This window comes from Callithrix jacchus, chromosome 4 (assembly GCF_049354715.1).
Source record: "Callithrix jacchus isolate 240 chromosome 4, calJac240_pri, whole genome shotgun sequence".
Lineage (NCBI taxonomy): Eukaryota > Metazoa > Chordata > Mammalia > Primates > Cebidae > Callithrix > Callithrix jacchus.
This window is the reverse complement of record NC_133505.1, coordinates 136,171,865-136,184,554: the sequence shown is the minus strand read 5'-3', so window position 1 is coordinate 136,184,554 and position 12,690 is coordinate 136,171,865. Positions and strand designations below refer to the sequence as shown.

General features: G+C 37.9%; 1 protein-coding gene across 9 annotated transcripts in view; it reads left to right on the top strand.

Annotated features, from left to right (window-relative positions):
• ARHGAP18 (Rho GTPase activating protein 18) overlaps positions 1 to 6,456 on the top strand; it is a 195,517-nt gene extending 189,061 nt beyond the window's left edge. For all 9 annotated transcript variants that reach the window (XR_013534912.1, XR_013534915.1, XR_013534914.1 and 6 more), the window contains 2 exons: positions 3,303 to 3,364; positions 4,964 to 6,456. Coding sequence is in view for 4 of the 9 variants with exons in the window: in XM_008995027.5 (XP_008993275.2) it covers positions 3,303 to 3,364; positions 4,964 to 5,055 (154 nt within the window). In the remaining 5 variants the exon portion in view is untranslated. The remainder of the gene's footprint in view (positions 1 to 3,302; positions 3,365 to 4,963) is intronic.
• Positions 6,457 to 12,690: the final 6,234 nt, after the last annotated feature.

Genomic DNA, 12,690 nt, shown 5'->3' with positions numbered 1-12,690 from the left:
GAACATGCGTTCCTCGTTAGGGACAACAGGCCCTTCATCTATATTTTGGGGTTGACTGGGCAGGGAGAGTCGTCTGAAAGCTGCTAGCATCCCTCTCACTATATTAGAGTATGCACTTTCCAAAACACTTTGCAGTGTCTTCTCTTAAATTTTAGAGATTCTAACAAGTATATTGAATTTTCAGGTTTTGCCCTTTGAATTCTTTCTTTTAGCTAAAGGCATGTTTTATGCCTCCTCTACCCTCATTTTCATTTATTGAAATACACTAAATGTGTAAAAACAGAGGGGCACTGGCCGGGTGAGATGGCTTATGCCTGTAATCCAGTACTTTGGGAGGCCAAGGAGGGCAGACCACTTGAGGTCGAAAGTTTGAGACCTGACCAACATGGAGAAACCCCGTCTCCACTAAAGAAACAAAGAATTAGCCGGGTGTGGTGGTGCATGCCTATAATCCCAGCTATTCGGGAGGCTGAAGCAGGAGAATCGCTTGAACCTGGGAGGCGGAGGTTGCAGTGAGCCAAGATCGCCCCGTTGCACTCCAGCCTGGGCATTAAGATCAAAACACCATCTCAAAAAAAAAAAAAAAAAAAAAACAAAAACCAGAGGGACATCCAGGTCATTGTCATTTTAGTTTATGAATACTCTGTCTTGGTCTTAACCTCCTCATTCTAACATTTGGGGGCTTCAGTCAACCTTTCTGCCAGAACCTCTCCAATTTTAATACATGGTACTAGAAATATTTATTATGTTTCTGTTTTAGCACAAGGCCTTAAACAGAACAGAAACATATTAAATACTTTTAGTACCATAATTGGAAGGGGAGATGTAAACATACATTTTAAAGTACCTTCCCTCAGTGTTTATACATTGGGAGAAAGGATGAATCTGTGCGGCTAACAGATGGTGATGAAATGAGAGAGAGGCTCATTGGTAATATCCAGGCTTCAATAAACCAGCGTAAACTTCCCTCAGAACAGCACTCTGAAGTAAGTGCTATTGTTACGTCTGTTTCACTGGTAAGAAAACGGAGATTTGCAAGGTCACACGTTTTTCATAGGTGGTAGAGCTGGATTTCTAAGTCTGTGGTCTCATTCCAAAGGCAGCCCCTTAACCGTTCTCCACACTGGCTGGAGGATCTCAGAGTGTCACAGATCTGGGAAGCACTAGTGCATAGTCTGAGAGTAGACGGGTTTGGGGGGATTATGTCCTGGGGGCAATTGAAAGATCTCAGATGTCTCTGCCCCCTACAGTGTCTCACAGCTTCTGCAAAGTAGGTCCACTTAACTCTCTGCTTCCTACCTTAACTTAGTAGATACCAGCCTTTGCCATTCTTCCCACTGGTCATGCTCTCATTCTTTTAATGATGAATTTGTTGATTAACATTACGCACAAGTCTGTGTATACTAGGAAATCTAGTTCCTGTTTCTTTAAAATGGAACACAGATACATGAGAATCCGTCTGAGAGTAATATCTAACTAGATTTTTTTCTTTAAAACAAGTCTCCTGAAACATTCAATTTGGCTTTCACAGAAACAGGGACTCTCTTTAGACCCAAGGTTGATTGTAGTATGTACTAGATTAAAAACAAAATGCTAATTATTAAATTATTTAATTTAAGAGATAAACATACACCCTGGTTGATTAAAAAAAAGTGGATCAGATGCAGCGTAGCAGGTGGAACATAGCATGAGGGCCCAGACCGCCCTGAGTGTCCGGTTCCAGACACACAGGGTGGGGAGAGAAAGGAGGAGAACCAGATGAGCCGTTCCATGGGTGGTGAGGAGCACTGCTGTCATACCATGTCCTTCCTCATGGCTTGAATACAAGTCAGACCTGATCTTCTCTTCCCAGTTCCAGAGAGTGTGTCTTCAGGCCCTTACCTCACTGGTCCGCTAACCTTGCCATGCTTCAGAATCCACTCTAGATAATTTAAAAAAGCAATTTCTTGGGCTTCATCCTAGACAAGTTACATCTCAGTTTCTAGAGCTCTCAATGTGGATTTTTAGCAGGTTTCTCGGGTTTCTTTTGCAGAAAGATTTGAAAGCCACTGAATTTTACCAGTTTTTAAGTTTGAACCTAATGTTCTTGAACAGTTTATTCTTTGAAGAGTGTAAATCTTTAAACATGACCTGCTTGGTAAAAGTTCAGTCTCTGTAATGACATAATTTACTTCCACTCTGAGGGTCTATGCCACCCTCATTTGCACAGCCAACAGAGGAGCATGCTTATTATTTTTGAAGACAGAGTCTCATTCTGTCACCCAGGCTGGAGTGCAGTGGTGTAATCTCAGCTCACTGCAACGGCCATCTCCTGGACTCAAGCAGTCCTCCCACCTCAGCCTCCAGAATATCTAGGATCACAGGCACACACGACCATACCCAGCTTAAATTTTATATTCTTGGTAGAGACGCATGTTGCCCAGGCTGGTCCCAAACTCCTGGGCTCAAGTGATCCACCTGCCTCGGTCTCCCAAAGAGTTGGGATTTCAAGTGTGAGCCACCGCATCCAGCCAGAAGCATGTCTTATTCTTTATCTGCATCTTGCACACTATTGGAGTTGTCAGCACAGCAAACTCATGATAAATACTTATTGAATAAGCATGTCAAAACTAAGGTGGAAACATTTCTTTTAATAGTTTTATTGGCCGGGCGCGGTGGCTCAAGCCTGTAATCCCAGCACTTTGGGAGGCCGAGTCGGGTGAATCACAAGGTCATGAGATCGAGACCATCCTGGTCAAAATAGTGAAACCCCGTCTCTACTAAAGATACAAAAAATTAGCTGGGCATGGTGGCACCTGCCTGTAATCCCAGCTACTCGGGAGGCTGAGGCAGGAGAATTGCCTGAACCCAGGAGGCGGAGGTTGCGGTGAGCCGAGATCGCGCCATTGCACTCCAGCCTGGGTAACAAGGGTGAAACTCCGTCTCAAAAAAAAAAATAGTTTTATGAGGACCATTTTGGCTTGTATACAAAGTGGATAATCATATTAATAATTTGATTGGCAGCTGAAATGTTACATTAAATTTTCTTTTCAATTTTACAAATTTGGATGCTGATTTATTGTTTTGCCTTCAGTTATATAGTTCCATTTGCTTATTTTAATTTACAGGTGTGACACTTTTATTACCTATTGGGTACATTTAACAGATGGGAAAATACAAATGTATAGATAATTACGCTGTGTCTTACACTGTGTCTAAGTTATCAATTTTCCATACCAGCCAGAAGTCCCCAAGCACATTAAAATGATTTACTTGCAAGCTGTTTGATGATACAACTAATCGGTTTGTTTTGTCCCTCATAGTGGGGTTGCCCAGACTCTCAAGATAGGAGAAGTTTTTTTGTATGAAATTGGAGGAAATATTGGTAAGCACATTTTTTTTTCTCTTTGCATTCTTTATGCTGATTTAACATTGCCAGCAGTTATTATTTTTGTCTTTAGAGGAAGAACAGGAAATTAGAATAAAATGTACCATGCTTTAGTTAGTTGCTAAATATTGTGGATTTGTTTAATGGTTTGACCTTTCTCTTCAGGCTCTTTTTAAGCTCCTTCTGTACATATGCCCATCAGTGTTCAATTTCAGCAAAGGCAAGTTTCCTGTACCATAAGAATAACTACTGAAATGGTTAACAATACAAGTTTTTCAAAATTTTTTTCTTTTTAATATACTTATGTCACATAGTAAAGGAAGTACTTGAGCCTATGTAAGGCTGACATTATACTTTATTATAATTAGATCTTTAGTAAAAGCAGTTTTACATTTACCATAGTTGATTTCCTGCTAAATTTTATGCACATGCACACATACTCGAAATTCACATCAGTAATTTAAAAAATGGAATGAATGAATTTTGACCATGTTTTATATTTTACCCTTTTGTAATTATCAGGGAGTCTTACTCATCTCTTTGAAAAAATTTAAAATAAACTTTCTCTCGTTTTTGACTCTTGGAAATGGTAAAGGTAAAATTGTTAAGAAATAAATGAGATAATGTTAAGTTCAACATAGTAATTAAAAATAATTTTACAATTTTATAGAATGTTTTAGGGACTTAAAATGTTAGTAAATATTGAAAGTTAAATATAGGAATCTAAAGGTTCATTCTTAAATAGGCCACAACACTAGAAACCTTGACTTGTTGGCTCTATTAGTAAAGGGCATTTAAATACTAATATATTCGATTTTTAATTTTACTTTGGATCTTAGTAATTAAGTGTACTTTCTTAGGTGAATTCAAAACCATTGCCCCTCCTAATAAAGTGAATAAGCTTTCAAGGAATCATTTAAAAGCCAATCATACAAAATATTTTCAGCTTCCTAAATTAATTTGAAACCTATTCATTTAGAGAAAGACTACCAGATTCACTTTTCCAATTTTTGGTCAATTCTTATAATATTGTGGGAAACAGGAAAGAATGAGAAGTTTGTTTTGTTTCCTTCCTTCCTTCCTTCCTTCCTTCCTTCCTTCCTTCCTTCCTTCCTTCCTTCCCTCCTTCCTTCCCTCCCTCCCTCCCTCCCTCCCTCCCTCCCTCCCTCCCTCCCTCCCTCCTTCCTTCCTTCCTTCCTTCCTTCCTTCCTTCCTTCCTTCCTTCCTTTCTTTCGGCAACAGTTTCTGCCTCTGTCACCCAGGCTGGACTACAGTGGTGCAATCTTGGCTCACTACAACCTCCACCTCCTGAGCTCAAGATATCCTCTTACCTCAGCCTCCTGAGTAGCTGGGACTACAGGTGCAAGCCACCATGCCCAGCTAATTTTTGTATTGTTATAGAGACCGGGTTTCATTATGTTGCCCAGGCTGGTCTTGAACTCCTGATCTCGAGCATTCTGCCCACCTCAACCTCCCAAAGTAGAATGAGAAGTATTTTTAAGTCCAAGAATTAAGACGTAAATAATTAAGCTTCAGTTTAAAATTGCATGCCAGTCTACCTGCTGTATTAAACTGACACAACATCTCTTTTAATAGGGGAACGCTGCCTCGATGATGATACTTACATGAAGGATTTATATCAGCTTAACCCAAATGCTGAATGGGTTATAAAGTCAAAGCCATTGTAGAGGACGTAACAAGCTACAGATAACCATGTGGACTTCTTAATAATTCTTGCTGAGTCAAAAGTGTAAATAAAAGAAATGGCAGGACTCTTATTATGCAGCTGTACCCACCTATTTAAGAGTGACTCCCTGAAGCCTTAAAAAGTCATACATTTGTGCTGCTGCCAGAATGATATTAATTATTATTAATGTTACTAAAAAAAAAACTTTGGAGTGAGAGTGATGAGCCTTAATTAGCTTATGAGCAGTTGTCATATGCTCTGTGGAATGTGTCCAGATGTGACATTGTTGTTTTTTAAAATATGTGAAAATATCTTCTCTTCCCACTTGCTAAAATCATATATACTGTAATATATGCTCTCTCACCTCTATTACCTCCTTACATCTGCCCTTTGCCAGTTAGGTTTGGTTTTTGACCAAAAACATAACAAATACCAGGTATGGCAAATTGTGAAGACAGCACATTAAAGCATACCTAATTTCACAGTATTCCTGTCAGGACAGAATGTTAGTATTCATCTCTGAATCATTTGCTCAAATAATAACATTCCACTTTCTCCTGCCATATCACGGGAGGTGATTTGCATTTTTTTTTTCAGTTCATCTGACTTATGTGCACAGAACTGTATCAGCGATCAAGAAAATAGGAGTCAGAAACTGCCAGTTATTACTGAACCATTAAATACTTACATACGAAGGAGAAATAAAATATACCTATGTGAAATAGTAACTGGATTATGGATAACAACAGTGAAAGCCAAAGAACTTTCTGTCTACTGTATTCTTCTAAATGGAATTTTAAAAGTCATAGCTGGCTCTACGTGTTGTCGTATTAGTATTATAAATATGCATGATAGGATAATCCAGTAATGGTTGAAGAATGTATTTTACTAAAGAGGGATTTTTTTTTTTAAACTCCTGAATAAGTCTACTGGAAGAGTTATTCTTCTGAGTGAATAAGCTTTTGTTTGTGTTCTTATTTTAAATCATCGAAGTCAATTTATTAAAATGTTGTGGAAAGTACTATTCCCAGGGATTTTAATGCACAAACCATAGTGTGACAAGAGATGAGCCTCTGTACTGTAAACAAGAGAAATGAAATAGAGAAATGTTAAGTATTTTATGAGTTTAGAATGTAGTAAATAAAAGGTGATGTAAATGAATGCTGCACAAATGGTGTTTATGATACTTTGAGTAGTACTTTAGGAAAAATTACATGTTCTCAGAAGCTCTTGATGTCTCTAATTGGGTGGGGGAATGCTGTTAATGAGAACAGTCATAAATTTTTAGCATATAATTACAAGAACAGCCTGTGGATGTGATCACTTAAATAATTTTGTGGTGATTCGTGCCATTGATTTTTTATTTAAAAGAAAATTTTATAATTAAATGCCTTTTTCTAAATTATCTTCTCTTGGAATCATTACTTTGAATCCTATGTGTTAATGAGTCTATTTTTGCTTTTTCTTTATTAATATTATTGAGAATGGACTATTTTTGTTATTAAAAGTCACGTCTACTCTTATTTCTCCTATTTTCTTTTTAATTTTTAAAATAGAAAGATGTGGGAGATATAAATGTGTTTCCATCTTTAGTTTTTTTCCTTATACAAATTTCTATTCTTTAGGACTTTCAAAATACAGTTTAATCTGTTTCTGACTCTGACAATTAGTATTGTATTAATTTCCCAGTTAGCAAAACAGTACTGATTAGTGGGCTGAAAACAACATAAAAGAAAATTTAAGTGCTTGAAACATTTTAGGAGTATACAACTTAAAAAACAAAAAAGGATAGCAGTGAAGATAATGCTTTAAGCAAAAGGTTTTCTGAAGCATATGTCAACTAATTTTCACTATATTTGCTATCTACCTAAAAAGGAGGGTCAGGAGGGAGACACAACATGTTTTGATCATGGAAAAGTATCATAATTTTTTAAAATTAACATGCCATTTTAAGTCACATTTAGAAGTCATGACCCAAATTCATGTATATTGAATAATATCACATTTAAATAACCCCAAAATGTGCACTTTAGAAAATCTTTATATTTTTAGAGACAGCATCTTGCTCTGTTGCCCAGGCTGGAGTACACAGTAGCACATTCATGCTAAATGCAGTCTCAGGCACTGGGCTTAAGCAAACCTGCCTCAGCTTCCTGGATAGCTAGGACCACAGCTGCATGCCACCATGCCTGGCTCATAAGAGAAAAAAAGCTTGATACTGTAAAGCCTTAAATATAAATGTCCTGATACTAACCTAATGCTTCTGCTGTAGTTTTTTTCCTTAGAGACTTTTAAATCTCAGGCTAGTTGTGTGTGTGTGTGAAAAACATTTGCCTTGAGTTTGAAACATTTGAACTCTTAAAGGAGGAGTGATTGCCCTGTTGATGTCGGTGATGCTCTTTTCTGAAAGAGGCTTTATATCTGTTCTCACACTAATATGAAGAAATACTTGAGACTGGCTAATTTATAGAGGAAAGATGTTTAATGGACTCACATAGTTGGTGAGCCATCAGGAAACTTACAATCAAGGCAGAAAGGGAAACAAATTGTTCTTCACATGGCATCAGGAAGGAGAAAAATGAAAAGTGCAGAGTGAATGGGGGGAGGGCGGGGAAAGCCCCTCAGAACCATCAGATCTTGTGAGAACTCACTGACAATCACAAGAGTGGCATGGGGAACTGCCCCCATGATTCAATCACCTCCCACCAGGTTTCCTCCCCTAACATGGGATTACAATTCAGATTACAATTCAAGATGAGATTTGCATGGGGACACAGAGCCAGAGCATATCAGAGGTCATTGTGATTCTTTCCACTTACACAATCTTTGCTTAATGCTGCTGTAGAATTAGATGTAAATTCCTTGCTAATACTCTTTGGGAAAGGCAGTTTATTTTACCGACTTCATGGGATTTTTCACTATTGGCTTTCCTTGTTTTCATTAAACTGGTTTGCATTTTCCATCTCATTGTCCTGGTTTTCACCTATTCATCAGTAGGTGGCAGTATTGGTCAGGGATTCTTTTGAATCTACGGGACGTTTTAAAAGTGAACCTGAGTTCATAGGGAAGTTGCTAACAGTGCAGGGCATCTGAGAGGCAGTTAGGTGAGAACACTGGGGAGCTCTTGTTTTTATTACTGATTCTGAAATTGTAAATAATAATTTCATAGTTTCTATATTTAATGTCTGCTTTTATTAATCCATTTAATGGGAAGGGCGGGAGAAGAGATTTTTCTAAGCTGAAATTAGGCTTTTGACATCTATTTCAAGCGGAAGGATTATGACAAGAGGGAAGGCAGTGAACTGGAAAAGTAAGTGAAGGGATGTCTAAGATAAGAGGGCATAATGAACTCTGACTTCTTATTATACTTTAAGTTCTAGGATACATGTGCAGAACGTGCAGGTTTGTTACATAGGTATACATGTGCCATGGTGGTTTGCTTCACCCATAAACCCGTCATCAACATTAGCTATTTCTCTTAATGCTATCCGTCCCATAGTCCCCCAACCCCCAACAGGCCCTGGTGTGTGATGTTTCCCTCCCTGTGTCCATATATTCTCATTGTTCAACACCCACTTATGAGTGAGAACATGCGGTGTTTGGTTTTCTGTTCCTGTGGTTAGTTTGCTGAAAATGATGGTTTCCAGCTTCATCCATGTACCTGCAAAGGACATGAACTCAACCCTTTTTAAGACTGTATAGTATTCCATGGTGTATATGTGCCACATTTTCTTTATCCAGTCTTGTCATTGATGGACATTCAGGTTGGTTCTAAGTCTTCACTGTTTTGAACAGTGCTGCAATAAACATATGCGTGCATGTGTCTTTATAGTAGAATGATGTATAATCCTTTGGGTAAATACCCAGTAATGCAATTGCTGGGTCAAATGATATTTCTGGTTCTAGATCCTTGAGGAATCACCACACTGTCTTCCACAATGATTGAACTAATTTACACTCCCACCAACAGTGTAAAAGCATTCCTATTTCTCCACATCCTTTCCAGCATCTGTTGTTTTCTGACTTTTAATGATCACCATTCTAACTGGCGTAAGACGGTGTCTCATTGTGGTTTTGACTTGCATTTCTCTAATGACCAGTGATGATGAGCTTTTTTTCATGTTTGTTGGCTGCATAAATGTCTTCTTTTATGAAGTGTCTGTTCATATTCTTTGCCCACTTTTTGAGGTTTGTTTTTTCTTGTAAATTTGTTTACGTTACTTGCAGATTCTGGATATTAGTCCTTTGTCAGATGGATAGATTGCAAAAATTTTCTCCCATTCTGTAGGTTGCTTGTCCATTCTGAAGATAGTTTCTTTTGCTTTGTGGAAGCTCTTTAGTTTAGATGCCATTTGCCAGTTTTGGCTTTTGTTGCAATTGCTTTTGGTGTTTTAGTCATGAAGTCTTTGCCCATGTCTATGTCCTGAATGGTATTGCTTAGGTTTTCTTCTAGGGTTTTTATGGTTTTAGGTCTTACATTTAAGTCTTTAATCCATCTTCACTTAATTTTTGTATAAGGTGTAAGGAAGGGGTCCAGTTTCAGTTTTCTGCACATTGCTAGCCAGTTTTCCCAACACCATTTATTAAATAGGGAATCCTTCCACAATTGATTGTTTTTGTCAGGTTTGCCAAAGATTAGATGGTTGTAGATGTGTGTTGTTCTGTTCTGTTCCAGTGTATATATCTGTTTTGGTACCAGTACCATGCTGTTTGGGTTACTGTAGCCTTGTAGTATAGTTTGAAGTCAGGTTGCATGATGCCTCCAGCTTTGTTCTTTTTGTTTAGGATTGTCTTACCTATAGGGGCTCTTTTTTGGTTTCAAATGAAATTTAAAGTAGTTTTTTTTTCTAATTTTGTGAATGAAGCCAATGGTAGCTTGATGGGGATAGCATTGAATCTATAAATTACTTTGGGCAGTATGGCCATTTTCATGATATTGATTCTTCCTATCCTTGAGCATGGAATGTTTTTCCATTTGTTTATGTCCTCTCTTATTTCCTTGAGCAGTGGTTTGTAGTTCTCCTTGAAGAGGTCCTTCACATCCCTTGAAAGTTGTATTCCTAGGCATTTTATTCCCTTTGTAGCAATTGTGAAAGAGAGTTCACTCATAATTTGACTCTCTATTACTGGTATATAGGAATGATTGTGATTTTTCAACATTGATTTTGTATCCTGAGACTTTGCTGAAGTTGCTTATCAGTTTAAAGAGATTTTGGCCTGAGATGATGGGGTTTTCTAAATATACAATCATGTCATCTGGAAACAGAGACAATTTGACTTCCTCTCTTTCTATCTGAATATCCTTTATTTCTTTCTCTTGCCCTATTGTCCTGGCCAGAACGTCCAATTTCACGTTGACTAGGAGTGGTGAGAGAGGGCATCCTTGTCTTGTGCCGATTTTCAAAGGGAATGCTTCCAGCTTTTGCCCATTCAGTATGATATTGGCTGTGGTTTTGTCATCAGTAGCCCTTATTATTTTGAGATATGTTCCATAAATACCTAGTTTATTGAGAATTTTTTATCATGAAGGGATGTTGAATTTTTTCAATGACTTTTCCTACATCTAATGAGATAATCATGTGTTTTTTGTCATTGGTTCTGTTTATGTAATGGATTATGGGTTTTTTTTGCATATGTTGAACCAGCCTTGCATCCCAGGGATGAAGCTGACTTGATCATGGTGGATAAGCTTTTTGATGTACTGCTGGATTTTGTTTGCCAATATTTTATTGAGGATTTTGATGTTCATCAGGGATATTGGCATGAAATTTTTTTTTGTTATGTCTCTGCCAGGTTTGGTATCAGGATGATGCTGGCCTCATAAACTGAGTTAGGGAGGAGTCCCTCTTTTTCCATTGTTTGGAATAGTTTCAGAAGCAATGTTACCAGCTCCTCTTTGTACCTCTGATAGAATTTGTCTGTGAACCTGTCTGGTCCTGGGCTTTTTTTGGTTGGTAGGCTATTAATTACTGCCTCAATTTCAGAGCTTGTTACTGTCTATTCAGGGATTCGACTTCCTCCTGGTTTAGTCTTGGGAGGGTGTATGTGTTTAGGAATTTGTCAGTTTCTTCTAGATTTTCCAGTTTATTTGCATAGAGGGGTTTATATTTTTCTCCAATGGTAGTTTGTATTTCTGTGGGATCGTTGGTGATTTCCCCTTTATCATTTTCTATTTTGTCTATCTGATTCTTCTCTCTTTTCTTCTTTATTAGTCTAGCTAGTGGTCTATGTTGTTGATCTTTCCAAAAAACCAGCTCCTGGAGTCACTGATTTTTTGAAGGGTTCTTTGTGTCTTTATCTCCTTCAGTTCTGCTCTGATCTTAGTTATTTCCTGTCTTCTGCTAGCTTTTGAATTTGTTTGCTCTTGCTTCTCTAGTTCTTTTAATTGTGATGTTAGAGTGTCAATTTTAGATCTTTTCTGCTTTCTCCTGTTGGCATTTAGTGCCATAAATTTCCCTCTAGACACTGCTTTAGCTGTGTTTCAGAGATCCTAGTATATTGTGTCTTTGTTCTCATTGGTTTCAAAGAACTTATTTTTTTGTTATTTACCCAGTAGTCATTCAGGAGCAGGTTGTTCAGTTTCCATGTAGTTGTGCGATTTTGCGTGAATTTCTTAATCCTGACTTCTAATTTGATTGCGCTGTGGTCTGAGAGACTTATGATTTACGTTCTTTTGCATTTGCTGAGGAGTGTTTTACTTTCAATTATGTGGTAAATTTTAGAATAAGTGCTATATGGTGTTGAGAAGAATGTTTATTCTGTTGATTTGGGGTGGAGAGTTCTGTAGAGGTCTATTAGGTCTGGTTGGTCTAGAGCTGAGTTCAAATCCTGAATATCCTTGTTAATTTTCTGTCTCATTTATCTGTCTAATATTGATAGTGGGGTGTTAAAGTTTCCCACTATTATTGTGTGGGAGTCTAGGCCTCTTTGTAGGTCTCTAAGAACTTGCTTTATGAATCTGGGTGCCCCTGTATTGGGTGCACATATATGTAGAATAGTTAGCTCTTCTTGTTGCATTGAGCCCTTCACCATTTTGTCATGGCCTTCTTTGTCTTCTTTGATCTTCGTTGGTTTAAAGTGTGTTTTAACACTCGGATTGCAACGCCTGCTTTTTTTTTTTCTTCCATTTGCTTGGTAAGTATTCCTCCATTCTTTTATTTTGAGCCTATGTGTGTCTTTGCACACACAGGCTCAAAGGGATGGAGGAAATAATTGGCTAAAGAGTCAAGACTCATTGGTGTGAGATGGATATTGACTCTTTTTTTAAATAGCATTTTAGGTTTTGGGGTACATGCAAAGAACATGCAGGATTGTTGCATAGGTACATACATGGCAATGTGGTTTGCTGCCTTCCTCCTCATCACCTACATCTGGTATTTCTCCCATGTTATCCCTCCCCAAATCCCCACCCCGCACTGTCCCTCCCTGGATCTTGACTCTGCTCAATTCACCAGTCTGTGTGTTTTAATTGGGTCATTTAGCCCATTTACCTTTAAGATTAATATTGTTATGTGTGAATTTGATCCTGTCATCTTGTCATTATGATTTTTTTGCCCGTTCATTGATGCAGCTTCTTCACAGTGTAGACAGTCTTTACAATTTAGTCGGTTTTTGCAGTGGCTGGTACCGGTTTTTC